At 37.3% G+C, this 26,669-nt stretch overlaps 1 protein-coding gene across 3 annotated transcripts in view; it reads left to right on the top strand.

Annotated features, from left to right (window-relative positions):
* The window catches only part of acap2b (ArfGAP with coiled-coil, ankyrin repeat and PH domains 2b), a 46,313-nt gene that overhangs the window by 9,264 nt on the left and 10,380 nt on the right, over positions 1 to 26,669 (top strand). The window contains exons 2-22 of one of the 3 annotated variants that reach the window (XM_088348859.1): positions 4,863 to 4,920; positions 8,116 to 8,235; positions 8,608 to 8,661; positions 9,694 to 9,752; positions 10,227 to 10,410; positions 14,194 to 14,238; positions 14,310 to 14,405; positions 16,686 to 16,760; positions 17,498 to 17,509; positions 18,327 to 18,383; positions 19,237 to 19,349; positions 19,464 to 19,515; positions 19,809 to 19,909; positions 20,124 to 20,229; positions 21,383 to 21,591; positions 22,026 to 22,095; positions 22,219 to 22,313; positions 23,232 to 23,434; positions 23,946 to 24,047; positions 24,617 to 24,709; positions 25,469 to 25,695. In XM_088348859.1, the coding sequence (XP_088204985.1) occupies positions 4,863 to 4,920; positions 8,116 to 8,235; positions 8,608 to 8,661; positions 9,694 to 9,752; positions 10,227 to 10,410; positions 14,194 to 14,238; positions 14,310 to 14,405; positions 16,686 to 16,760; positions 17,498 to 17,509; positions 18,327 to 18,383; positions 19,237 to 19,349; positions 19,464 to 19,515; positions 19,809 to 19,909; positions 20,124 to 20,229; positions 21,383 to 21,591; positions 22,026 to 22,095; positions 22,219 to 22,313; positions 23,232 to 23,434; positions 23,946 to 24,047; positions 24,617 to 24,709; positions 25,469 to 25,695 (2,131 nt within the window). The remainder of the gene's footprint in view (positions 1 to 4,862; positions 4,921 to 8,115; positions 8,236 to 8,607; positions 8,662 to 9,693; positions 9,753 to 10,226; positions 10,411 to 14,193; positions 14,239 to 14,309; positions 14,406 to 16,685; positions 16,761 to 17,497; positions 17,510 to 18,326; positions 18,384 to 19,236; positions 19,350 to 19,463; positions 19,516 to 19,808; positions 19,910 to 20,123; positions 20,230 to 21,382; positions 21,592 to 22,025; positions 22,096 to 22,218; positions 22,314 to 23,231; positions 23,435 to 23,945; positions 24,048 to 24,616; positions 24,710 to 25,468; positions 25,696 to 26,669) is intronic. The other 2 variants (XM_088348857.1, XM_088348858.1) reach the window with 2 other exon arrangements.

Raw genomic sequence — 26,669 nt, 5'->3', positions numbered from 1 at the left:
AATGCTGTTTTTCACTTCTTTGAGCGACCGTTCAGCTGAGAACAGAACTAGCCAAATGAATTATGGAGCAATTTTTAATCATTCATAATAAAAAAATAATGCAATTCAGCAAAATGGTAATTGAGGCAAAACTGCCAATGAAAGGCATGTTCATAGTTGTCAATAAAAGATTTAATCATGGTCGCATGTATTCAACAAGTTTGTCAATTTCAATGGTTGGTTTGAGCTAAAAAAGTCTGACACAATTTTGTATCGATCTTAATAAAACAAATTAAGGTTGCACGTTATACTCGAATAAATAGAATATTTCCTCCACGCCCTTCTCACCTTTTTAAGACTTGACCATTTTGAATGCCTCAATAGACTTCTAATGCCTTTATTGAGCTATATAAAGTAAGTGCAATACGATTACATTAATACACAAATTGCAAAGGCAAGAGCTGCCGTTAAGGACTTCTTCACTTGACTTGTCATTAAGACATCATCATCTGAGCATGTGCCAATACCTTGTAAAGGCACGAGCTTTCAAACTCTCAGTTATTAAATTGTTAAAAACTTGGCTCCAAGTGTACTTAAACACTACTTTTTCTCATTTTTCCTCATACCTATGTTGTATTGATATTGCAAAACTTTGTTTTATCTGATTAACTGAGCAAATGCGAACGCTAAAGAAATACTGACCGAACGTCATATCTTGGTTTTGTAGGTTTAAACAGCGTCATGGTAATAAAGGGATTTCCCAGAATACTAAGATGTCAAACTTAGATGCCCTTTTAGCCTTGTAGTACAGTCATCATTCGGCTTTTCTTACTCTCCACTCTTTCCACACCTCCGCCTGTTGGGTTGCGTTTGTCCAGAGAAAAGGCTGGGACAAGAAATAATGGATGAAATCCATGCTTGGGTAGAGAGGAGCATTTTTTTTTTTTCATTCACTCGACATCTGTTTCTATTTTAGTACTTGCTTTTAATTTAACAGCAGAGAATATAGAGCTCTCCAAAAAGAAAAGCTTGCTTTTTAAGGGGTAATTTGGCAAAATCATCCTTTTCTCTCTCTCTCTCTCTCTCTCTCTCTCTCTCTGTCGTCATAAATACAGCTGTGCTTTACTTTTCCTTTAAGGAAAGTTAAAGAGTACGTAAGAGTAACTTCCTCGGAGTAAGTGTTAGCGATGATATTAGGTGGAGACCCCACATAAAGAGCAAATATTCCAAATTAGCAAAGGCTATTACAGTTACGAGTAGATGCAGGCATACATTTGTCCAAAAACTTTTCATATAATGTACAGTTCATGCATTTTGCCTTATTTAAGTTATTATATAGAGATTTAGGGAACTATATATGTACAAGAACAAAATAGAATCTCTTTTTTTAATGACAGAAAAAAGCTATTAGGATTGTGCATAACGCTGGGTTCATACATACAAAAATCCAACATGTTAAAATTTGAAGATATAGTGAAACTTAAATCCCTATCATTAGTATACAAAGAAAGTGAGCAACAACTACAAACAAATATTCAACAGTTGTTTCTCTACAGAGCCGACACTTCTCATCTCAGGGAATCCATAGTTTCAAGGTCCAACATTGAAAAGCCATTGTGCGACCCAAAAAGCTATTTATTTGTGGAACAATTTCCCTTTCATTCACATACATTAAAAAAAAATCATATTATAAATAGATTTCCGATAATTATACTGAAGAATATTAATGCATTTCTATTTTAAGTCTGGAATGTAATTTCTTTGTTTTGTAATTTTCCTTTGTATGGCATGGTAGTTTTTTTCTTTTTTTTTATGTGGGTCATTCTTACTATCAGGTGTCATTAGAGCATAGTAACCTTCAATCCAAATATGTAAAATATTCAATGTTTTTAACATTTCATCTGGAAGTGGGACTTTCAAACTATTAGAGTAATGTATTCGTCCAGCTCAGGATATAATTCGGTCATTTTCACCAATTACTTAACACATGACATAGACCAGATGTCCATTTTTCAGTTAAATCTGCCACTTTTCAGTTCTCTCTTTTCATTCCTCCTCTCTGTCCTTTCTCAACCTCTCTTTCTTTAATAAGATAAGCTCATCTTCTCTCAGGGTCAGCACCACGCCGTAGTCGTCACCACAGTATTACGCTAACAAGCAAACGCTAGCACATCAAGCGAGAGACCAGAGACAAACGTTAGGTTTCCTCACCTAATCACTTAGACTTTTCCAGAAATTTTAAACTTGTTGCTTCATCTTACCACCATTGTGTGAAAGTTGAGTGTCTTTATACAAAGCACAATCAAACACTGCTTAAGTTGATTTAATTCAAATGAAAAGTATCTCTCAAACACAAACACACACGTGCACGGTCATTAATCAGCTAAAAAGCAAATGCTAACATCAGCTACCTAGCAGAAACGAAGGTTATGTGGCCACACTTAAAAACGCAAATAACAAACAAATAAAAACTACTGTGTCTCACCCTGGTACTAAGCTCCCCTTATTCTCGTCAGTGACTCCCAAGTTTTGGTTTTGATTGCTGCCTCACCATCGTGGTGCTCCCGTGCCATATCACCTTTTTTTTGTTTTGTGAAGTGTGGAGTGCTCCCACACTTTTGCGGACTTGAGTCGAACCGTTTTTCTCTGTGTCATTCATGTTTCATGAGTTCAATTGACCGTAGCCTTCGAAAAAAAGTGTCTTAGTTCGCACCCCACCTCACTCAGTTATGCCCGCTGACTTGCACTGCATGTAAGGTCACTGGGTCCGCAGCGTGCTGAATGTCGATGACCAAATTCATTGCCGAAGCTTTTAATCATCGATTTTAATCGATTTGATTGATTCATTGTTGCAGGTTTACACATTAATAGTAGCGTGACTTTTATTAAGAAACACTTTCCCTGAGTCACTTAAATTTTGCGAGTCAACAGATCGCAACAGACAAGCACTGCTCTTATTGTCTCTTGGGGAGCAAGCTGGGCACTTGTTAGTATGCTGGCCATGTTGCTGTTTCTGATTTAATGAAGCTGTGGGCCATTTCCTTTTAATTGGCATTTGTAAGGGGTATTAACAATGGAGGCCGACAGGTTTTGCACTACACTGCCTTCATAGACCTCTAGAGAGAATCATTAATCGTGATCCTTACAAGCCTACGATATCCTTAGAGTGCTCTAAATGTTAACCCAATTTTAGAGCAAATGCATTTCCATACAGCATGCACAAATGTTCCTGTTTAAATAATGATTTCATTTTGATGCTGTTGTTAGTCTTTTGTTGTAACACAGCAGGGTACCTCTCCAAAGAACAACACAACTCCACTTTTAAACAATCACAGGAGTTTATTTTTTGACTCTCTTTTCACCAATGAGCATTCACACTCGCAGTATGCAGTAAACCTACCCAATGCTCGAGGAGCCAACTATGTTATAAATGGTAAAAATAGATAGATAATTTACAAGTACAGGTAGTTTATCTATTTAAAGGCCAATATTCTTTGGTAACACTCAACTTCAAAGCATTTGAACCATTATTTCAAGTCACTGTACATTCCAATAGTTTCTGTCCTTTGCCATAATTTATGCTTTTGGTCAATGAAAATGAGTTACCCATAATCATGAACACTGACTTGGTTTTACTAGCTGCCTTGCCAGTTTTTGCTCTTGAAACATGGCAGCACGAAGCAAAGCACAGGTGGCAACTCCAGCAGGCCCTCAAATAAAAAAAAATGATCTTTCCTAATTTATACACACAACAACAAAAATCAGCAGATGATGGCAGTAGCCCTTTGGCCACCATGCACTTGGCTTTCTGTGAGTATTTTAGCCCACCATATTTCTGACATGGCAACTGTAAACAAAAAAAAGGAAACTTGACTGTGAGGGCCGCCACTTCCAGGACTGGTGGAAATTGAAGTATTTTTTTTACTGAAATCTGAAACAACTCTCAGCCTAATTTTGCCAAGAGACTGTGACAAAAAAAATAATAATATCAAGAGGCACTGCCAGATGAAACATGCTGGCTATGACAAGCTAACTGGAAAAGAACGGTGCGAAAAGTGAAGAAATGGGAAGTTGCATTAGTTTGCATAGATAATTTAAAAATTAAATCATAGTGACTGCCCAAATGTTTTTGAATATGTCATCAAATAGTTGGTATAAAGTTTATGTCCTTTTCTAATCATTAGTATGCCATGACATACTTGACGGTTACAGCATGACCAGGTTGACTGTCTGTCTTGTAATGGTGTGTCTACACTTTCATTTCAAAGTGCTCCTCTTTAATGTCTTAATGACGCTTCCATTTGAAAGTTAAATTGTTTTTAAAGATACTTTCATCCCATAATTATTATAAATATTGTGCCAAATTGATTAATTGTAGCTTAACAAAATACAGAAAATATCCATACATTTGCTCAAAACACAATATTTGAGGTGACAATATAGGACTTCAACATCAAACATCGACTGCCTTAATATAATATTTTGGTGTGTTTGGCACATAACTTGTCAAAAGTTAACATTTTTTTAGAGCTTAAAAATTGGTTAGTAACTAAAATAATTTCTCATTATGCCATTTTTTTCAATACCACAATCTTTTTTTACTTTTACATTGCAATCTAATGTTGAGGTTTTTGAGTTTTTCCTTGCCCTCATGTAGGTTTTAGATCAGGAGATGGTGTAATAATATTCTGTAGTTTGCAATAATCTGTGGTCTGTGCAGCCCTTTGAGATTCCTTGTGATTAAGGGCTATACAAATAAAGATGACTTTACTTGACATTGGAGGACTTTTAGATTTCTATTGAGCAAATAGAGTATCAAAGTTGAGCAGTAAATATCGATTCAAGATAACAGTTTGTTAAGTGGTTGTTGTTGTTTTTTTCAGAGCAACTGTGGAGGAAGTGGAGGGGGATGTGTGCGAGTTGGAATCAAAGCTTGACAAGGTGAGTCCTACCAATGAGGAAAAATTGCCCGCTCAGTGGCCACAATATTGTACATTTTATCCTGAAAGTTGGAAGCACTAGAGTTTCAACAATCTAATTATATTTATTAATATATATTTATACTGTAAAATTATTAGGGCTATCTGTTACTGCTACTCGGATTATTCTTCTACATTTAAGTATAATTTTCTGTTTCTATCGTGAAAATGATCCAACAAGAAAACTTAGACAAATTGGAAATTCAATTGTAGTGTGTAATACTTATTATTTAGGAACCAGGATAAGTTCTAGTATACTGAATGCTGAAATATTACTCTCGGGCTGCAATTTAGACACCTCTGTTGTTTTGCCTGCAATTAGCCGGAATTTAATTCTGACCTCAGTGTTGGATAGTATTGTGTGCCTTAAAGTGTTGGTACACTAGGTCCATGCCTCTATAAATTAAGATACACACCAAAATAAAGAGGGCTTGGGGACCAAAATGGTGATATAGCTGAGGTTTTTATAACCAAGGCGATGAAAGTCTGAGGATTCAGACAATTGCAAACTGCAAATAAATGGAATCTAAACAATTGTTTAAAAGATAATCAGTAATTTGATTGTTCATTAGTTTTTGATTATTCCGTGAAACATTGCACTTTTAGTGTCGAATGTTGAGTCAGTCACTGTATGAATTGAACAACCTTATCTGCCGTTGAAGCAACATGGCATACTAAGGGAAAGACCTTGGGCCCCAAACTATTGATGTTCAAATCATTGTTCCTAGACTTGTCCTCGCCCTCCTCAAAACTTCTGTGACTCAGCCCAGCCTTCACTTCCCTTCTTGCTACAAAAGAGGAAGGATCTGTTGGAGAGTGGGAGAGTCTTTTAGCAGGCATGTGTGTGTATGTGTATGCATTGATGGGTGGAGATTTTAAAAAGCCCCACACAAATGCAGACAATACAGAACAATTACATTCCCATAAATGTTGGTGATATCCCCTGAGATTTTTTTTTTCCCCGGTAACTACTGAGTCTATTAGTTGTTTTCATTAAAATTAGTTCCAATGAGCTGGTCAATGTATTAAACCTTTTTTATGTCATAATGTTTTCAACTCCCAACTTCTGTAAGTGCAGATTGCATCCAAATGGTACAGAACTACATCATAGGTCAAGCACATTTTTTAATTTAAATCTCCTTTGTTTAATTGTGCATAATTTGTTACACGGCAGGGGTCAGCATCCCAAAATGTTGAAAGCGCAATATTGGACTCCACTAAAAATAAAATAATGCCTTGTAAGGAAGGCAACGCATACTGTATACTCAATATACAAAAAGATCCCTCAGTTTTCTCAGTTAATGGGGAGTAGGACCACCCGCAAAAAGTGAAAATCCGGGAAGTGGCGTTGCACATTCATAAAAGTCCCCAAAGGGTTAAACTTACCTTGAGTTTACGTCATTACCAACTATGAGTATACGACTGTAACACAAAAAATATTCTGATCTACAAATAACAACTTACAACATATAATAGCAGTTGAATGACTGGTTTTATTGTCATTATGCCAATGTTGGCCAGGAGAGGGATGGATGCCACCATGCTCTATTTGTACGAGACACACCGCAGGATATGGTACCCCTCCGACCCGTGTGATTAAGGGATCCAATCAATCAACCAACCTACAAAACAAAACAAAACCAAAATGGAGGGCTTCTCCTTTCAGTGTAATAAAGCAATTTAGAGAGCAGTCGGCTAACTGCGCGCTTACATCAGGTGTCCTCAAATAGAGACCGATATCCGTTATGAATAAAATAAGACCATCCCGAATGTAGTGGTTTCCGACGAGTTGTGGCTCCAAGTCATCCATTTCATAGCTAATGGACCTTGTGTTGGCAATATACTGGGACCAGAGCTGTGGCTATGGAGAGTTTTTAGCCGAGCCATTTGCAGTGGGCCAGACCAGCAGCACCACTCTTGCCTTCTCCCATACGCCGCCCGAGTCGCTTCTGTAACCTGATAATAATCCACAAAGCACCCACTGGTGATCAGCATTTCTTTGCATTTTTTTAACTTTCGTTAGAGTCAGATTTAATTGATGAATTCCTTTTTTATTGCATCGACCCGTACAGTTTAACTGTATGGGTCAGGTGTATAGACATTTCGTTCTGTGTGCATGGTTACAAAAAATGACAATAAAAGTAAATTCTATTCAAGTAAATTCTATTCTATTCTCTATTCTTAATGTAACGAGCCATTCAAAGCTACTTGTAGATGTAGCCTTGCACCCAAGACAGACTACACTTGCCCACCCCGGCTGTTTAACTGACATAATACATGGGCCTCGCACACAGACAGTCACTTCCACCCAACACAGGACACCCTCTTTTATCTGTGCCCGCTAAAGACGTTACACATTAAACTTATATTAATGACCACGAAAACAAAATAGATTCTTCCCAAAAAATCTGCAAAGGAGTGAACAAGCAATAACCGAAGTGCGAAGAAGCAAAGGGCCTCTGTCGTATATATATATATATATATATATATATATATATATATATATATATTAATTGGAAAATGTTAAGAATGTCTTTCCTCCTACAGACACCATATAGTTTTCCATTACCAAACATTCTTGAAAAAGCACCAGAGCCACTAGGCACCGCCAAAGAGCCACATGTGGCTCCAGAGCCGCTTGTTGCTGACCCCAGTCATACGTTATATGTCATTCTATGATAACATGACAATTACCCATTGTAGTCAGTCTGGACAAGCTCCAACTTTCCTTTGTCAATACTGGATAAGCAGTTTAATATGAAAGGATTAATTGACCTTTCAAAGGCATATAACATTTTATATGATTATTTCACAACAGGTTAATACAGCTTTTATTCATATAGTATTGGTAACGGCCAGGCAAGTTTTAAATTTACAGAAAAAAAATATTATTGAATGTTTCTGCTTGTCCTTGAAAGTCGAGGTTGCTCTTTCTGTTCTGCATTTTGGGCCAAACCTGTCTGTGGGAGAAAAAAAGCTATAGCCACGCTCTGTTTATGTTTACATAACCTGGAATTATCTCTGTCTCCCCCCACCACCTCCAATGACTCAGAAGGGAAACAAGTTCCTTTGTTTTTTACTAAAACATAGAATGTTTTTGACTCATACTTTAAAAACACTCCTTTTTATGACATTTTTTTGACGTTATCTTTCTTAGTTGGTGAAGTTATGCATCGGGATGATAGATGCCGGGAAAGCTTACAACGCTGCCAACAAGCAGTTTGTCTACGGGATCCGGGAGCTTGCCCTGCAATCTACAAAAGATGAAGTCATTGAGGTAAATACAAATGTGACTCACGCCATTTTTCTGTTCGTAACAGAAGCTGTTCGTGAAAGGATATAGTATTGTGGATATAATTTTGGTATGTTTGACCTGATTGTGCCAAAAACAGGACACAACTTTGATTTATTTCTTGAATGCTAATACTTTTAAAAAGATAAGAAGTTGAATCCTGGTATATATATATCATACCTAAAATCAACTGTTTTCTCAAAAATTTAAATGCAAAAGTTACTAGATAAAAAAGAAACAGTTCACATGACAGGCATTGCTTATGCAGCATGCAAAAAAATCCTCAAAAGCCATTGGAAACTCCTTTTTTACATAATATGCTTTAAAAATTAGCTGTTTTCTCTTGTTTCTCCACAGTCCAGTCTTTCGAAATTTGCAGAAAGCCTTCAGGAGATGATCAATTATCACACGGTACGTTCATCCATGAAAAATGAGATGTGTTTTCAGTCTTCGAATATCCTCTTGACAGCTAGTTGATGACAAAATGTATCTGGTTTGACAGTCTGAAGTGGCATCCAAATTTAAAAATTGTTTTCTGCTCCCCAAATTGACATGAGCATATAACAATTTCAGTGCATTTTAGAAATAGGTTACGTTTCTCAACACATTTTTTAAAATTATCCAAATTCTGCAAAGACTGTTCAATCATCTCTAGTTAAGCATGAGAATGAGTTTTGCGGACACTTTGGTCACATCAGCTGATTCTCAATTAGTCGTGGCCACTCAGCGATCTTTTTAAACCACATGATCTGAAACGTTGCTCTGTTTAACCGTGGAAACTGCCTCTAGCTACACTGTTTGTATTGTCCTCTCTGCATGCCCTAATGCACAGAATCCATAACAAGAGGAAAGCTCCCTTGGGAAATTTTTGAGCAATAAGACTGAATTGCAGAAATAAGTAAGCAGTGTCTCAAGTGAAAAAAATGACATTTGGCTGGTCACATCAAAGTGTATGTTGACTCGTGTTTTTATGCTTATCAACTGACAATTTTTTTTGATATTTGATAACTGTCCTCTACTCTTGATGAAAGTTTAATCTGTCTAAAAAAATACATTTCCTGTACTAAATAGACAGTTGTAAGTCAATAGCAATATAAAATGTTGAGAAGATTATGTTTACTTATTTTTTTCTCCCTGAATTATCCAATCGTTAGCATCACTGCGTAGAATTTTTGAGGCAAATGCTAAATAAAAGATGTGCTTATTGGATTTATGAGTCACCGCCAAGAGGACAGGTGCATGCTACACCTAAGTTTTTCTTGCCGTCGTGTAGGTTATAGATCAGGGGGTGGTGTAATAATAGTCTGTGGTCTGTACAGCCTTTGTGACTCCTTGTGATTAAGGGCTATACAAATAAACATGACTTGACTTTGGAGGACTGTATTTTGTTATTTTCTCCACCTTTTGTTCATCTGAATGAAATCATTTATATTTTATCTTCAGATACTATTCGATCAAGCTCAGAGATCAATCAAGACCCAGCTTCAAACATTTGTTAAAGAGTGAGTATTTTTATGCATTCCATTCTGAAACCAAGTCAAACCAATTATATGAAAGGGAAGAGATAACTTGTACTTTTTGAGTAGCTGGAGGATGCAAAACAATTTAGAATGAAGTGGAAGCTTTTTTTTCTGGGTGAAATTGTTTTCTTAGGACTTAGGCCTTGGGTTTTAAGGAATTATCTTTTTTTTCTTTGCCCCCAGTACAAGGCTGTTTATCACCCATACCAATTCAGAATTAAGTGTTTCCCACTGCCATGACACCAGAGAAAGAAGCTGGGAATAAAAAAAAACTACTGCAGACACTCTGACTTAAATAGCTTAATTTGGTTTAGTAAATGTCATTTTTTGATTAAATTTTGCATTAACTCTGCGTTGTAACCAATGGATCAAATTTAACTTGACTTGGTTTAGTTCAATTTACCTTTTTAATCCATCTGCAAACCATCTACTTGTCTGTCACTGCGTCTTTTTTAGTGATCTGCGCAAGTTTAAAGAAGCCAAGAAGCAATTTGACAAGGTGAGTGAAGAAAAGGATGCAGCATTGATCAAGAATGCTCAGGCTCCTCGCAATAAGCAGCATGAAGTGGAAGAGGCTACCAATATTCTTACCGCCACGCGCAAGTGCTTCCGACACATCGTCCTGGACTACGTCTTGCAGGTAGGGTGATATATTTATGATTTATCAATCCGATTTACTCTGTAAAGCAGGGGTGTCAAACTCACTTTAACTTAAGGTTCACATGGTAGAAGAATCACGCTCACATGGGCCGGCCTAGTGGACTAATGGTGCAAAAAGTGTGTTGTAGGACTGGGGATCTTTCGGAGGCTCACAATTACATTTGATTAATGATTTAGGAGCTTAAGATCCGAGTAAAAAAAAACAATCATTGAGGTCTTTCTTTCCTTCACTAAGATTGAATGTTTTTGTAGTGTTTATTTGTTGAAAAACAACAATTGAATTCATTTCCATTAAGTCAAGTCATGTTGATTTGTATAGCCCTTAATCACAAAGAGTCTCGAAGGGCTGCACAGACTATTATTACACCTTCCCCTGATCTAAAACCTACATCAGGGCAAGGAAAAACTCAAAAACCTCAACATGAGGAAAATGAAGAAACCTTGAAAAGGACTGTCTATTTATCTCTTGAGAAAACCATTGCAAACTGGAATGTGGCTAAAAATGCACACAAACACAAATTTAGGTGCAAATGATTTCAATAATGATTAAACAATTCAAACACATTGTTACGCTTATAATTTTTTCTAAATGAAAATGTTGACCTGAAGTTTGGAACTTTACAAAAATATATTCTCATTGGTGCCAGACTAATAAATTGATGGCATAAAAAGGCCTCAATTGGAGGGTTGATAAATGGTAGTCAGCATATACAGCTACTGGGGACCGTTTAGATTGGCGTTTGGCTTTAGCGACATCCATTGGACATATCTAAAACTGCAGGTCATTGTTGGTAATTTTTTTCTTGGGCTTCTCTCATCAATATCTCGTGGGCCAGATTAAATGTTTTTTTTTTGTGGTGGGGGCTAATCTGGTTTACAGACTGATTGTTTGACACCGCTGCTGAAAGGCATTAGCGTCAGTATACCTCATTTCTTATTCTATATTTTTTCGTTCTTAATTATTTTTTGAAGCAATATGTCAGCACATGGTATTTTATTCATCAATATTGTTTGTGGACTTCATTAAAAATTCTATTGGTGAATATTTCCAAAAGAAAATAAGTAGAGGCACACGTTTCCTCAAGCAGTGTTCAAAAATGCTGCACTTGCACTCTTAGGTGTGAGCCGAAAACCTAATTTGCTGAGTCATGATTTAACATGCTTATGTGGTACAAGGAAGAATGAACCTCACATGTGCTTGATCCCATTAAACACAGATCAAATGCGCTTCTACATTTGAGCCTAAAGTTAAGTAGTTATGTTACTAGTCGTAGGGTGAGTGGGTGTTTTGGTTGGAACTCTTAACCACTAGGGTCGTAGGGACACCATTTCCTGTGGTGTGTCCTGGGCAAGTGCAGTCTGGTGGCGCCAGTCCATCACCAGACCAACAAATGTATTGTTTGTACATATGTTGTATTGTTTTTAATATCTCTCTGTAAAACAAGCGAATATTTATAGGGGAAATCTGACATCGCAATCAGTATTTTTCCAGAATTCCCCAGAGCCATACTTGAAATAATGTATAACCTAGAAAACTTTGTAGGCAAAGACGCAAAAAATGGAAATGCGGAAAATGTGTTTGTTATACTCCTGTGGTTCATTGCCTGAATTTTTTTACAAGACAACACTCACCCTGACAGTTTTTCTTTGCTTCTTGTATGCATATTAGAGATCTGTGTGGCAAGGTGCTTGCACAGCGAAAAAAAAAATGTTCCGCTTATGTTTTGCTAAACTGTTAAAACGAGAAATGTAGAAGGATTTCTGGTTGGGGGAGGTTGCAGGCTTTGTGGCAGTAAGCGTAATTACAATTTGCACACAGTTCATCGTTAGGCTGAGAGAGAGAACTTGTATCCCTTTTGGTTTTATGACATTATGTTGTTGTTGAAGATAAAATTATTCACCACATCATAAAGTAAACCCCTTTAATTGGGAGTAGAACAAGCGAAAATAATGAGCCATTTCAAACTTAGCACAAGCAATTTTTAATGCTTACTCAGCTCACTGAGGTGAAAGCCCATAACTGTTGCATACTTTAAATCACCCATGATGACGGTTTGACTTTCAGGTATTTTTTTTACTTCTGAAGTATGGCTTTTTATTTGATCTTCAGTACAGAATGTCAAATTTAAGATTGTTTAACTCTTAGTGCTCTATAAGGGCAATGCCACATTTAACTTGACTTTTTAAACACTGCCACTCAAGCAAAATATTGCTTAATAAACTAAAATTACTGAGGGTCAACTCTTCTTTTTGACACAAGATGGCGATAATGCTCAGTACATGCAAGTCCATCTGCCATTTCACACCATAAAAAACTGGTAAAGTTTGTTTACAAATGTTATTTTATTCTATCCAAGACAAAGCGACTGAAGTAAAACATTCGGATTTCATTAACACTGCAGGTGATTAAGAATTAAAGGGACATCATGTATTATTTGACCATTACATGTCACTGCATTGTTTAGTGCTACCATAACAAGTGCTACAAAGCACAAAAAAAGAGTACAAACTACGGAGACTCAAAGTGGCCAAATCGCACCATTTTTCTTTTCATTTTTTGGCGAGCCTTTTGAGAGCTTTTTGTTTTTATCGGGTATCCATAGAAGCAAGATGGCAGACCATTATCGTGAGACTCATGTTAAGTCAAATAAATGCAACGTACGAGTATATTTTTAGATGAACGTTTAAATATGTGTATATATATATATATATATATATATATATATATATATATATATATAATATTATAAAATGTGTGTGTATGTATGACTTTGAAATTGTTTTGGTTTTGCTGGTTTTCTTAAAAACATCTTCATTCAATTTGGAAAGTGAATATTTATTTTATTAATTTGGGTCACTGCTTGTCAAGTCAAGTCATTTTATTTTTGTATAGCCCTAAATCACAAAGAGTCTCAAAGGGCTTCACAGGTTATTACACTATATTACACAGACTATTTTTCAGATTATTGTTATACATTCCCCTGCTCTGGAGCCGACGAGAAGAGTAGGTTATTCATATGCTATAGAGTAGAAGTGAGTTTTAAGCTTGGATTTAAACATTTCCACTGAGGTTGCAGATCGGATCTCAGGGGGAAGAGCATTCCACAGCACCAGTGCCCGGATGGAGAACGCTCTCGAATCAGCGGAACACTTCTTTGCTCTTGGGATCACCAGAAGACCGGCACTCTCAGAACGTAGGCTTCGGCCCGGGACATAGGCGGAAATCAGATCTGAGAAGATAAGAGGGAGCAAGTCCATGTATGATTTTATACAATACTAAGAGAACCTTGAAATCACATCTAAGGCTAACTGGGAGCCAATGCAGGTTAGCCAAAATCGGTGTGATGTGATCGGACTTTTTTGTCCTAGTTAAAAGCCTCGCTGCGGCATTTTGTACCAGCTGAAGAGACTTGATTCTGGACTGAAGTCGTATGGTGGGTCCTGATGACAGCCAGTTGAAAATAAACTTTACATCCCCTATCATCAAATCATTAATAGCTGTATTTTGAAAGAATACAAAACCAAGTACACATAGAGAAAATTATTTATGCAGTCAAACATGAAATAGGGCAAGTAGCAATAATAAGGAGTTCCTGGTGACAGCAGTATCATGATCCTGGATGATAAAGAGTTACCCCTGGTGTCAGTGAGAGGAAGCTGTGTTCCTCTCGCTGACACGTTAGGTGTTTTTGCGTTTCCTGTGGCCTTTCTTATTGACAATCACCCAAATAATCTTAATAGTTTGAACATGATCTTTTTTCAGATTAATGTGCTACAGTCCAAAAGAAGATCAGAAATCCTTAAATCCGTAAGTGTGATCACCTCTCTTGTATTGTACTCCATGGTTGGCCTTGCTCACCCTAACTGTTTTCGCCACAGATGCTGTCCTTCATGTATGCCCACCTGACTTTTTTCCACCAAGGCTACGACCTCTTCAGTGAGTTACAGCCACTAATGAAACAGCTCGGAGGGCAGGTAAATACTTGTGTGCCTTGACTTATAAACTTAAACCTTTGAATAGCAACCTAAAAACAGGGATGAAGGAGCATTTGATAAAAGCCAGGTGAACAACAGATCACTTCTGATCTTGGATTTGTAATTTGTAGCACAAGCAGAAGAATTATTTACCAATGTTTGCAGACCAATACAGTGTGGGGAACGTGATATTTCTAATAACAATATTTTTTATGGACTTAGCGTGATTTTGTGTGAGAACGAAACTTACTTCTTTAAATATAAAGTCAACAATTTGTAGTGCCATTATTTGTGTCTGTGCATGGAATGATAAATATGCCTCCCTCTTGGCCCACATGTGCCTTTGAGATGGCGATCTCATCAGAATGAGGAAGAAGACAGCTGCAAGGCTTGAGATGTGTTTTCCCACTGTCAGTCTGGTTTCGAGTCAGCTGAGAGTGTGCGAAGCAGAAGCCCAATGATCCTGTCGAAGTCTTGTGGGGATTGTTAGTGGGGGATTTGAGACTACAATCAAGAGAGAAAATGATTTTGTTCCTGGAGAGTGGCGGAGTGAAAAGTTAAAGAAGACGAAAGTAGCGGAGTACGGTCATAAAAATGAAGCGTGGACCAAAGAAGGCTTGTTAGTGAGTGAATACTGAACAGTTCAAACAGCATTCCTACAAACAGGAGTGGTGAGAGAAGTGTGTTTTTCAGCGCTCTTGTGCTGAGATTGGAACAATCCTTTAGAGAAAACAGTATCAGGAAAATAGAAGCTTTTGTTGATGCATTTTTAGGACGGGATGAGAGGCGGAGCGTAATCGTATATAGTGGTCGACATCGATGGAAGAGGCACATATGAACATTTGTGTCTTGCTTCAACAAAGGACAGAAAAATTGGGAGAGGAAAATTCAACCATGAAGTTGAAATATAATTGAAACTTGGGCGACTTCATACGCATTGATCTTGAACCAGTGTAAAAGTGACAAGGACACTGAATCAGCATCCAAACTTTTTATCATGAAGCTGAAGAAAGTGGAGCGTTTGTGCCGAGAGCTGTGGAGGAGCTGTCAGCAGGTCTGTTATCAATGTCTATGGGGGCCGGAAAATGAGTATAATGCTTCAATATTATTCATTTTTGTGTGGAAATTAATCAAATGTTTGTTTTACGATGGCAAAAGCAGATGTTAATTCAAGAGTTATGGCATCGTGTTGTAGACATAAACCCATGACATATCTGAAGTGCGTGAAGAGCATTCCACGCAAATGTTTCTATAAAATATGTGTAGATAGAAAATCTGGACCAGACTGGACTTGTTATGGTTGTGACAGAAGGAAAATATTTCCCATCTGATGCTATCATGCTACTGCTCTGCCGACCACCCATTTCCTGTATGAACAAAACTGAAGACAACTTATGACTAAAAGAAACAATGTTTTTCTTTCTTTTTTCTTTCTTCTTTTCATTTTCTCTTTGTCTCTTTTTTATTCTTGTATCAATCTCTTGTCAATTCTGTGTTTTTGATATCCACTTCCAAAATGACATTTTGTCCCATTAATAATAAAGTACTATACCATACTATTATATGGTGCTCATACTAAAAATACAATAATTGTTCTTTCCACTTGTATTATTTGTCTTTGTGCAAAAAAAGAGTAATTGTCATGAATACTTAAAATCAATTTTCAACATTAGTGTGAAAGGAAGAAGGCAATTGCGATGTTTTTGGAAAATATTGCAATGTTTTGTTTTCTGTTGATTCTTGTTCATTTGGCCCATACATTCCATTCTATTTTCTCTTGACTCATTGACCTGTGATCGATGAATGATCTTTTTTTCATGCTCTCTGATTTAGGTCTTATTGTGGCATGAACTATAAATATACTTGAACCTCAAAGCCTTCAGGCAAACTGGCATATTTGTGGCATCTCCTATGACAGCAGGCGTTTCTTGTTTTCGTCTCTGTTCAGAGGGACGTTTGTTTCTATCTTCTGTTCAGAGGGACTTTTGTTTCTATCGTTTATTTCCCTCTTATCTACACAAGATCAATTATTTGCTGGCAGTGAAGCTTTTTTGGAGAGGGGTTCTCTTGTATAATTTATGTTGTCAACTTATGAATGAGTTAATGTAAATGGGGAATATGAAGTATCTGATGTATATTATACCTTTTAACCAGTTGGGTGTTAAGCTAAAGAAAACAAAATCAGCAAAATGTCCTGTGTAAAATCAAATTGTGATTGTTTTAAGGATAGCGTTTTACCATGTGGTTTAGTATGCTTGACTAATCTGCTGCCCTCTGCAGTTGGACCAGCTGGTGGTGGATGCAGCCAAAGAGAAGCGGGACATGGAGCAAAAACACTCCACCATCCAGCAAAAGGTACAAACCCTTGTAAAATGTGGCTTTGATTATATTAAATGTTGGCATGTCAAATAACATTCTAAAAACCGTAAATGCATCCTATTTCATGTGTTCCATTGGAATTATGCGTGACATCATTACCATTGCCCTCTATCTCAAATGTAATATGGACAACATTAAAAAGACAAACACATTCTAAACTTTTGAGGGTATGGGCTTCAGTGATTTAAATTATTTTAAACCACCTTCAAAGTGTAACCTCTCTGCGTGGTGTCTACTTTGGTCCATCTGGTAATTTGTCATTGCCAAGAGGTTCTTTAAGATACAAACAATAAGATAATTGTCACAATTTGATACATTCTAAGCCAAGAGGTAAGCTTTTGAACAAACATTGGGTTAACAGCAGTAGCCGTCTTCGCTCTTGTAACATGCGACTCCATCACAATGACACACGAATGAATTGTGGGCATTAAAACTAAAAACTACGGTAATCGTGTATTTGTAATAGCATGATGTATTTAGACAACACACTGATTGAGATACTCAAATTACAAATACAGTACTTAAGTATTTATCTTTGGTGGTTTATTTTCTATGTGTGTCTCAAGGTTCATGTTTGTCTAACAGTAAACTAGTTCATGTTTGTAACACCCCATATTCTCATCCTCACTCTCTGCGCTTACACGTTGGCTCAACTCTCCTAGCAAATTGTCTGATTCTCTTTTTTTCCACAATTTTTATTCCATTTACTTCAGGCTGCTTTACAGGTAAGCACTGTTTGCTCATGTTTTTCAACCTTTAATTCTTACTCTCGATAAATTGGTCACCAAATCTGATGTATGATTTTCTTATGTATTATTATTTTTACTGTACTATGTCGCTTTGGTTTAAGATTTTATGATACATTTTTACCAGCAGCATAAATGGAGAATATCTGGCAACATTTTGTTAGTAACCGTTTTTTCTTTTTCTTTTACTAGACCATCCTTAACTCTGATTTTCTTATTAAGTGACACTTCTGTATCATTCCCAATTTGTGCATTACTCACCAATGCCACTTTGGCCACACAGCATGGCTGCTTTCATGATAGCTTTCGACAGCTTAGATGGTTAAGAAAAGCTCAGTGTGTGGCTTGCAACCTTAGTAGCATATAAATGTTTGATGGTCAAGCTAGTTAGCACAGTCTCCATTAATATTGGATCTCCAATACAGTCACTCACAAGCAGACTCACAGTTGACCTTCAGAACACAAGGCCTCGAAAGGAGGAGCGTTAGCATTGGTTGCGACAAGGTTTTGACAGAAGCACACATATACAGCCAGAGGAGGTGTTGGATTTTTTAGGGAAATGGGCATACTGCTTTGAGATTCTACGCTTTGAGACTATCTTTAAGGATATTACTAAATCATTCTGAATGAAGATTTTTAGTCGTTTTCACTATGTTTGGAATCTGGTGAGTAGGCCTGTCGTGTGCCTATAGCTCTTTACGTTTTTCAAAATGTTTCTGTTTTTTTGTGTGTTTTTACTTAGCTACATATTTTAGGGGACGGAAATATATTTTTCTTTTTGCTTTGTGACACGTAGGAGGTGACGGAGTTCGACTCAGACCACCGAAACTTTTGTGCTTGGAGGTCATCCTCCGTACGTAGTATCTTGGCATTGATTTGTGTTGGGTTCACATTTTCATATGGACCATTTCACCACTTTCTCCTCTCTGCGCCACTAACATCCAGCACTGCATCAGTGGTTGTGTCTCGAAATCATATTCACAACTTCCCTTTCGTTTAATATTCTTGTAGACGTCTTGCGCGTGGTTTGTTGTGATGTCTCATGCTTAGCCATTCTGATGTGAATTCATGTCATTGGATTGTAGTTCGCAAGAGTGTTCTACTTCATGCATTTATTAGTATGTTTGTTACTGGTGTTATAAGTTTGTGTGTGTAACGTCTTGGGACAAGCCTTTAATGCAAATTATAATAGTCAAAAGTTATCCTTCAATTTGAGAGGAACAAAAAGAAAAACCTTGTATGATTTCTCACATCAGAAAGCAAATCTAAAGTTAAGTGGATGTTAAGGAAAAAAGAACTGATTGAATTTTCTCCAGAATTCACTTTTTTATATTAAGGCCAGGGTTACGTTTGTCTGTGAAGTGTATTTTACCATAGCTGTAATTGGTTAATCACTTGCCCTTGAAGTGAGTTTTCCAGATTACGCACCCAACACCCCATGCATGTTTAGTGTCACATGAAGCTGGTGAAGCTGAAGGGGTTTTGACCACTTTGTAACACTAGATCACTGAGGTCACTGAAGTCATACAAGCGCAGTGGGGGTCCGATGACAGCACATCAGATTGTTTGAGAACAGACTGTACCATTATTTGCTAAGCAATAAAAATTATTGAAAATCAGTAACTTTTTTCACTGTAATTTGCTGTCATTAATCTGTGCTACATTTTGTTAACCACTTACTGTATCTGTTATTCCTCCCTTTGTAGGACTTTTCAAATGACGACACCAAGTTGGAATACAACGTGGATGCCGATAATGGCATCGCCATGGAGGGTTATCTTTTTAAGAGAGCCAGCAATGCATTCAAATCATGGAATAGGTATGACCACTTCAACATAAACAATTTGAGTCTGCTGATGTGAGAGGATTCAAAAAAATATTTGCCTCTCTGACAACAGCCACACCATTAACAATCTTCTGATTCCCTTTGCAGACGGTGGTTCTCCATTCAAAACAATCAGCTTGTCTACCAGAAGAAATTCAAGGTAAACCAAATAAAACCCCGGTGCACCCATCTTAACTTTTAGACATGTATCCCCTTCTCTAAGATATTGTTGAACATCAAATTGTTATCTTCAATCCAAAACTCATTAACAGCATGAACTTTAGAGTGTCACGTTTCTCAACTTTATAGGTTTATTGGGAAATTGAATAACACATAATCTGGAATGAAAACTCTCAGTTCAAAATGTTAAAATCACTGCCTGCTACATTTTGCAACCCGGGACACTTAAAACTGTGATAGAAAGATTTATATTTGCTTTTTATGTTTCCACAGGACAACCCCACAGTGGTTGTGGAAGACCTCAGGTTATGCACGGTCAAACATTGTGAAGATTTAGAGCGACGCTTCTGTTTTGAGGTGGTGTCACCTACCAAGTAAGTGCATAAATGAATACATTACAACAAATACATTTCACAGCTAAATTAGTTTTAGAGCCACTAGTTGTCACTGGCTATCTTGGCGCGCAAAAGAATATGTTAAAGTCATAATTATGTGCTTAAATCTTACTGCACGTCATACACACACTGACGTAATTGCTCAGGTGAGGTAAGTAGGCAGCAGATGTGTGACTCTTGTTTTTCTCAAAAGGACCTGTATGATGCAAGCAGACTCTGAAAAGTTGCGACAGGCATGGATCAAAGCAGTCCAGAACAGCATCGCCACTGCCTTCAGTGACAAGGGAGATGAAACTGAGGTAAAAAAAGAAAAGCAACAACTAGGCTGCATGTGAGATACACAACAGATTCCTTCCATTTCCAAAACCATCACTTTTCAAAAAATAGAACCATGTCACATTTCTTTCCTCTTTCAGGGTTTAAACAGGTGCTTGAAATACTTGAAAATGCTCGTACTTTAATCTTTTGTTTTCGAGTTTTACAAAAGCTCTTGGCTTCTGGTTAAAGGGCTTGTAAATGTTTAAAATGTGTTGCAATGTATCTTAGCAGTCCCACTTAATAGACCAAGCATTAAATGAGAAAAAATAAAACGGGTCTGGTTAGAAATGACGCCGACCCTGTTCTCTGGTGGCTTTGCTTTGCCATTATGCTTTTCCCTTCATGGTTAACAACAGCTGGCACTAGTTTGTATATCTCATGAAGCGTCATCACTCCCTACGAGCCCTACCCCCTACAGGTGTGATGTAACCAAATTGCGCGTACATTGTTCAATCAGAATAGCAAAATTCATGTCATTTTATGTCAAAATAATCACAAAGTATGTGCTAGCAACAAGATAGTGACTTTACTTTAGTGATTTAAGTCCGCATAAATATCCTTTTGATCTGCGCTACACATGGACTGTTCATATTGGGTATGTAACAAGTTAATATCTTTTTATGCCAGCAATTAAAATCAACAAAAATAGTGACTCAGATGACTAGTTCATATTTACTTTAGCTTTGTTCACACATAAATTTATTCTTAGAAGAATCGACTTTCCTTTCTTCTCAGTTTGACGTCATCAAGTGCTGTCTGTAAGAAAAATAACAAGAAAATTTGATACAACATAGACCAACAGAGACGCAGCAAACACTAAATCAACAGGGCACCATTTTCTATGCCCCATTCAGTGAATGATAGGTGCCTTTTTAATATTTGGTTTAGGAGTTATCAAATTTTCTAATTATTTCTCCTACAGGTTGTGGTCAGTGAACTCAAACAATACGGCTATAGATTGATTTTTACTGGATTTCTTAATTTACTGGTACTAGAGAAATTTGAAAATTGGCTGAAAGTCTTTTAAAAATAATGAAAATGGTTTAAGAACCCTGCTCGCTTGACCACCGCACATTATACTGACTTGTGATCTGTGCTTGTTTTAATTAATGTGATGCCTTGTTAAAACCACAGAAGCTGGACAGGAAGTCTTCCACGTCAACAGGAAGCTTAGACTCTAGTGGTGAGACAAAGGAGAGATCACTTAAAGGCGAGAGCGCCCTGAAGAAAGTCATTGCCATCCCAGGCAACGCTTGTTGTTGTGACTGTGGTCAGCCTGATCCACGCTGGGCCAGCATCAATCTAGGCATCACTCTTTGTATCCAGTGCTCTGGTATTCACAGGTAAAAAAAAAAACAACAACAACAAAAAAATCGATTTTATCTTTATGAAATCTTGAGACGATAAATAAACATTTTCAAGAAGTATGTAGAATTGTCGAAATAACATAAAATTATTACATTTAGGCATGTATTTATTGTGTTTTTATATACCGGTAACTTTACATCATAGGACTGTGATTATGGAGTAAATAATTGAAAATATAAAATTTTGTTTAACATACGAAATAGTATATTTTGCCAAAGACATGGTTATTTCATTACCTTTATTAATAATGAAAACTAAACAAACTATGTAAATTTGGTACAGCTATCAAGGCTTATACCTCTTAACACATTGATTCAACCATTATTTGATCTTCTTGGCATTTGGCCATCTGGTCCTCTTAACAGCTGCAGCAAATAATAATTGTGTAATTTCTTTTCTTTATCTACAGGAGCCTGGGTGTTCATTTTTCAAAAGTCCGGTCACTGACTTTAGATTCATGGGAGCCAGAACTGCTGAAGGTGAAGAGAGTTAATGTTTATAAACCAAGGCCTTTAACATAAATTGTGCCTGTAGGATATTGCCAGCCCTAAAATTACTTGTTTGTTTGAATTTGTTCCTTTTATTTACTCCTTCTTTCACAGCTGATGTGTGAACTTGGAAATGGAGTTATTAACCAAATATATGAGGCTCGAAGAGAGGAGCTGGGAGCAAAAAAACCACAGCCAGGAGACCCAAGGTAGACTGTCATTGGGGACAGATTTGTTTTTTGTTTTAAACCAAGAAAAATATACTATACTTCAATGTACTATACTTACTCACTTAGTCTGCAAATTTTGGCAGGACCAATTTTCATTTCTCAAGACATTTGTCCCATCAGTCTTTGTATTTATACAATATACAAGATACGGCTCTTCTCTGAGTACACAAAAATCCATTTGTCCGGTCCAAAATATATAGAGCAACATTTCAACAACAGTTATCAGTCACTGTGTTACACCAACAAATCCTGTTTTGGCTAAGGAATCATTGATATGTAAGCTCATTAAACCATGTTCACTGTTAAGACACGTGCTAATGAAAACCCTCAGAACAAAATGTAAACACCCTAAAACGCCAGCCCAACACCCAGAGCAATTTAATTGGGTGGGCGGATCTCTGCACACACAACGCACTCCCCTAAATACACCCATTTCTCTTTCGCACCTTGTTTTGAATCCATTACTTACGACAAAAATGTCAGTCAAAATGTACATCAACAGTCTTAAGTAACTGTGGGAGAGACATTTTATCAAATCATTAAATGTCACACAGTGACATAAAATGTGCAGAAAAATTAGCTTTCTTCTGGAGAGCGGATTTGATGGTTTTGTTGAATTAAGTCTTAAAATATATGATGTGGCTCTCAAAAAATATCTAAATATTTTGCTTTCATGGCTCTTTGAGTCAAAAAGGTTCCTAAATTCCTGATTTAGATTACCCCTTATTGCACTGTAGAGTGCATATTTGCATAATAGTTTAAGGATTTTTATCGTATATTCATGTTTTATATCCTTAGTGTTTAACATGTATCAGGCTGTATGCGTTAATGCATTTTTGCCCTTTAACTCCTATCAGTTTTTAATGAATTTCCTTATTTTTCTTTTTTTTCCTCCAGACATGAAGTTGAGGCCTACATCAAAGCAAAGTATGTGGATCGCAGGTTCGTGCAAAGACCCTCTGATGAGGAACTTCGGGGCAAAGTGGTGGCTCTCAGCAAACAGGAGAAGAGACTCAGCAGCAGCTCTGAGCATCTACCCCCAAGACCTCCGCCACCCACCCCCAAATTGCGACCAGGTTCCAACACCTCAGGCCAGTCAGGTTAGTGAAGATCAGTTACATAATACTTGTTGACACTATAGTTTTGAAACTTTCATGGTCAAATGACTTTTGACGATTCGGAGGTTTCGCGATGAATGAGTTGACGTTTTTAGAGTCACTCTTCTTTCCTCCATTTAGTCCGTCCTTAACCTCCTGCGCTTACTGTGGTTTTGCACTGTTGTGAACAAGCCCGTTGGCATACTGCATGTTCTCTGTGAACAGCATATGTCTAAGCTCTGTTTGCCTCCAATTGCCTCTCGTAGTCTGTCTCCTCCAGTGTCAGCCAAGCAACTACTGTAATTTATTTCTTGCCCTCACTCTTTCTTTCATTCTCCTCTCTCTTTTTCTGTTCTTTGTCACACTTTGTCTCCTCCCCCCTGGCTGCCCTTTGGACTAACACCTGCCCCATCTGCCTCCCTAAAATTGCCAATCCCACCCACCCTGCCTTTGATCAATACCCGCTGCTGCCCTAAAATCCCCTTCGCCAAATCCCATTACCTCCATTGCGTAGCTGTTGCCAGTGGCACGGAAGCCCGGCGGGACTCTCTCTTCTGTCCTGATGAGCTTCATTCACTCTTCTCCTACTTTGACAACTCTTCCAAGCTCAGGAGCAGTGAGTATTTAATGTTAGTGTTCGGCCTGCTTCTTCATCCCATTTCTCCATTTGGCTCTTTCTAATTGGAGGCTGTGATCCAAAAAACCCTTCATCCTCTCGCGTCCTCCTTCCTCATCCAGACCCTACTAACACAGGAATTCTTTGTGTAAAGAGATTTAGAATTATTCCTTTATGTATTTTCCCTGCCAAGGAAATTATACGTACAATTGTGCTCTCCTGATTAATATACTCTCTCTTCATGTTGTTTTTATGTATAGACTTGGTTGTTGGGATCTGTCCTTATGCATCCTATCTTTATATCGACAGTAGCAATATATTATATTAATTATTGATTTGTGACTACATTGATTGAAAATTACAGAGGATTCAGAAAAACACATATTATAAATACTAAATTGCTTATCATTATTAAAAAATAGACAACCCACATTCATTGAAAAAGGACAATTTAAGTACCACGTATAAGGCATTTAAAATATTAATTTGACTAAAATGAGTTAATAAAACAAGCATGTTCTCGGTTGTTTTACATCGTCCTCACTTATGTTCTAATTCTTTCTTCGCAGTTAAAAGTGCTGACAGTGGTATCCAGCAGAGTGCTGATGGCAGCAGGGAAATGCTTGCCACCACACCCTCTAATAGTAGTTTGGCAGATGCAGGTAAAAATCATGTTGTCATGTATTCTCAAAGGCTTAACCACAAATTCTAACCTGACCAAAGAGACCGTGTGTGTTTCTTGAGGTGTCCTTAAAAAAATGTCTCCAATAAATTTCCAGTTTTAATAGCCCTTACGATTTTTTCCCCCACAGCGCCTATTTGCTTTTCATCTTACTTTTAGCAAAGAGATTGGGACTGCATAACACATTAGTTTGGAGAAAATGTGTTTGTGGTGGGACGGGAGTGTACCTGGGGAGCGGGCTGTAGAGTGACTTTATGCTCGTCATCACATTTTTTTGTTAGTGTAGCAGAAAAATGTTGTAAGAAGAGGCCTGTTTCAAGTAAATTCCAAACGGCAACCCAAATCCCCAAAAAGTGCGTCTAAAAAAATGCATGTACTTGGACTCGCAACATAAGGAATTTAACAGAGGGTGCAATGATGACACAAGCCAAAAGGTGGTGTCAGCAAGTATAAAAGTCCCAAATTCATACAGCACCTTTAAAGATATTATGGGAACAAACACATTAAAGCTGAAACTGTATGTTTACTTTTCCTCCATCCTGAAGTCAGCTGTAATAGGCTCCATTTTGTTTTTCAAGTTGTCAAAATGCATGAGACATGGCTATTTTGTTTTTACTTTGTATTAGTTTGGATTTTATGAACAAAAACTCTTTAGGATGCTAAAATGCTAACACTATAATGCTAACATTTGTTGAGTTTTAAAAGTCTGAATATAATTTTTTTCATCTCTATTACAAAGATGTTGCAGAAACTCAGCCCATGCCAGCCACCCTTCCGCCACCATCGCCTTGCAAGGAGACTGTGTTCTTCGAGCCCAAGGAGTACAGTTCAGGTCTTCAGCTCTTCTGGGCTTCATATGCCCGCAGTCTACCTGATATGGCCGAGGCCCTGGCCCATGGGGCCCCAGTCAATTGGGTCAACATGGAAAGTGACAAGAGGACACCGCTCATCATGGCTGTGCAGGGGGTAAGTACTCCTTAACATCTCATTGAATACATTCAAGAGCTTAAACTCAAAACTCTATATCAAAATTTGCTATTTGTTTACTTTAGTACCTCTCAAATCTCAATGAATTTATGAGAAACATAGCAAAAAATGACAGTTCCTGTTGACCGCACTAATATAGCACTATATGTACACCTTATGTTCTACAACACACTTTACCAAGCCTATTTATTTTTGTAAAAACATAAACGTCTACAAAAACTGTATGCATCCAAAGGAGAATTTAAATGAAAGAAAGGCCCCCCCCCAAAAAAAATTGAGCCACAAGCTGAGCGTCAAACTATTTGAATGTTAAAACAATTTGAAATGACGCATATTGTCTTGTAAACTTTATTGACCCTACTGAAAACCCAACAACTATATTCCAATATGATCATATAAACAAAGCAATATTTTTTGTCTGTAATCTTTCATTTTAAACAGGGAAAAAAGGAAAAATGTCATTGATGTAAAAATACCCATTACATAAACATTAAACTAAAGAAGCCGGGATCAGTCGCGTTCAGAAACCTATATTTTATATTTTAGCCAAAGTAGGCTAAAATGGATAACTGAACCAGCAGTAACTGATGCGCGAAGTAGCGAGGGCTATCTGTACACGATTACTATCGTATGATACAATCATGAACCAAGATCATTTTAGGGGCTAATGAAAACCTTCTTGAAGGCTGGATGTAGATTAGACAAACACAAACTGAGTTGTTTCCAGCTGCTTCAACCATTGGAATGTATTTCAATATTTAAACAATAAATAACTAAGAAAAAGCACACAACTATCGTGAATCCAGCTTGTATGGTTACATTTTGAACCTATCTATTCAGTCGTGCCAGCTAGATAGACCTAAGCTAACCTAGTAAGCATCATCTCTCTGGTCTAATGTTAAAGTTGGAAACTTGCAACAGAGGTCAATGACAACATAGTTATCTCCAGATAT

This window comes from Urocampus carinirostris, chromosome 12, assembly GCF_059441175.1.
Source record: "Urocampus carinirostris isolate Australia breed hairy pipefish chromosome 12, RoL_Ucar_1.0, whole genome shotgun sequence".
Lineage (NCBI taxonomy): Eukaryota > Metazoa > Chordata > Actinopteri > Syngnathiformes > Syngnathidae > Urocampus > Urocampus carinirostris.
The sequence above is the reverse complement of the archived record's forward strand: the minus strand, read 5'-3'. Positions and strand labels throughout refer to the sequence as shown.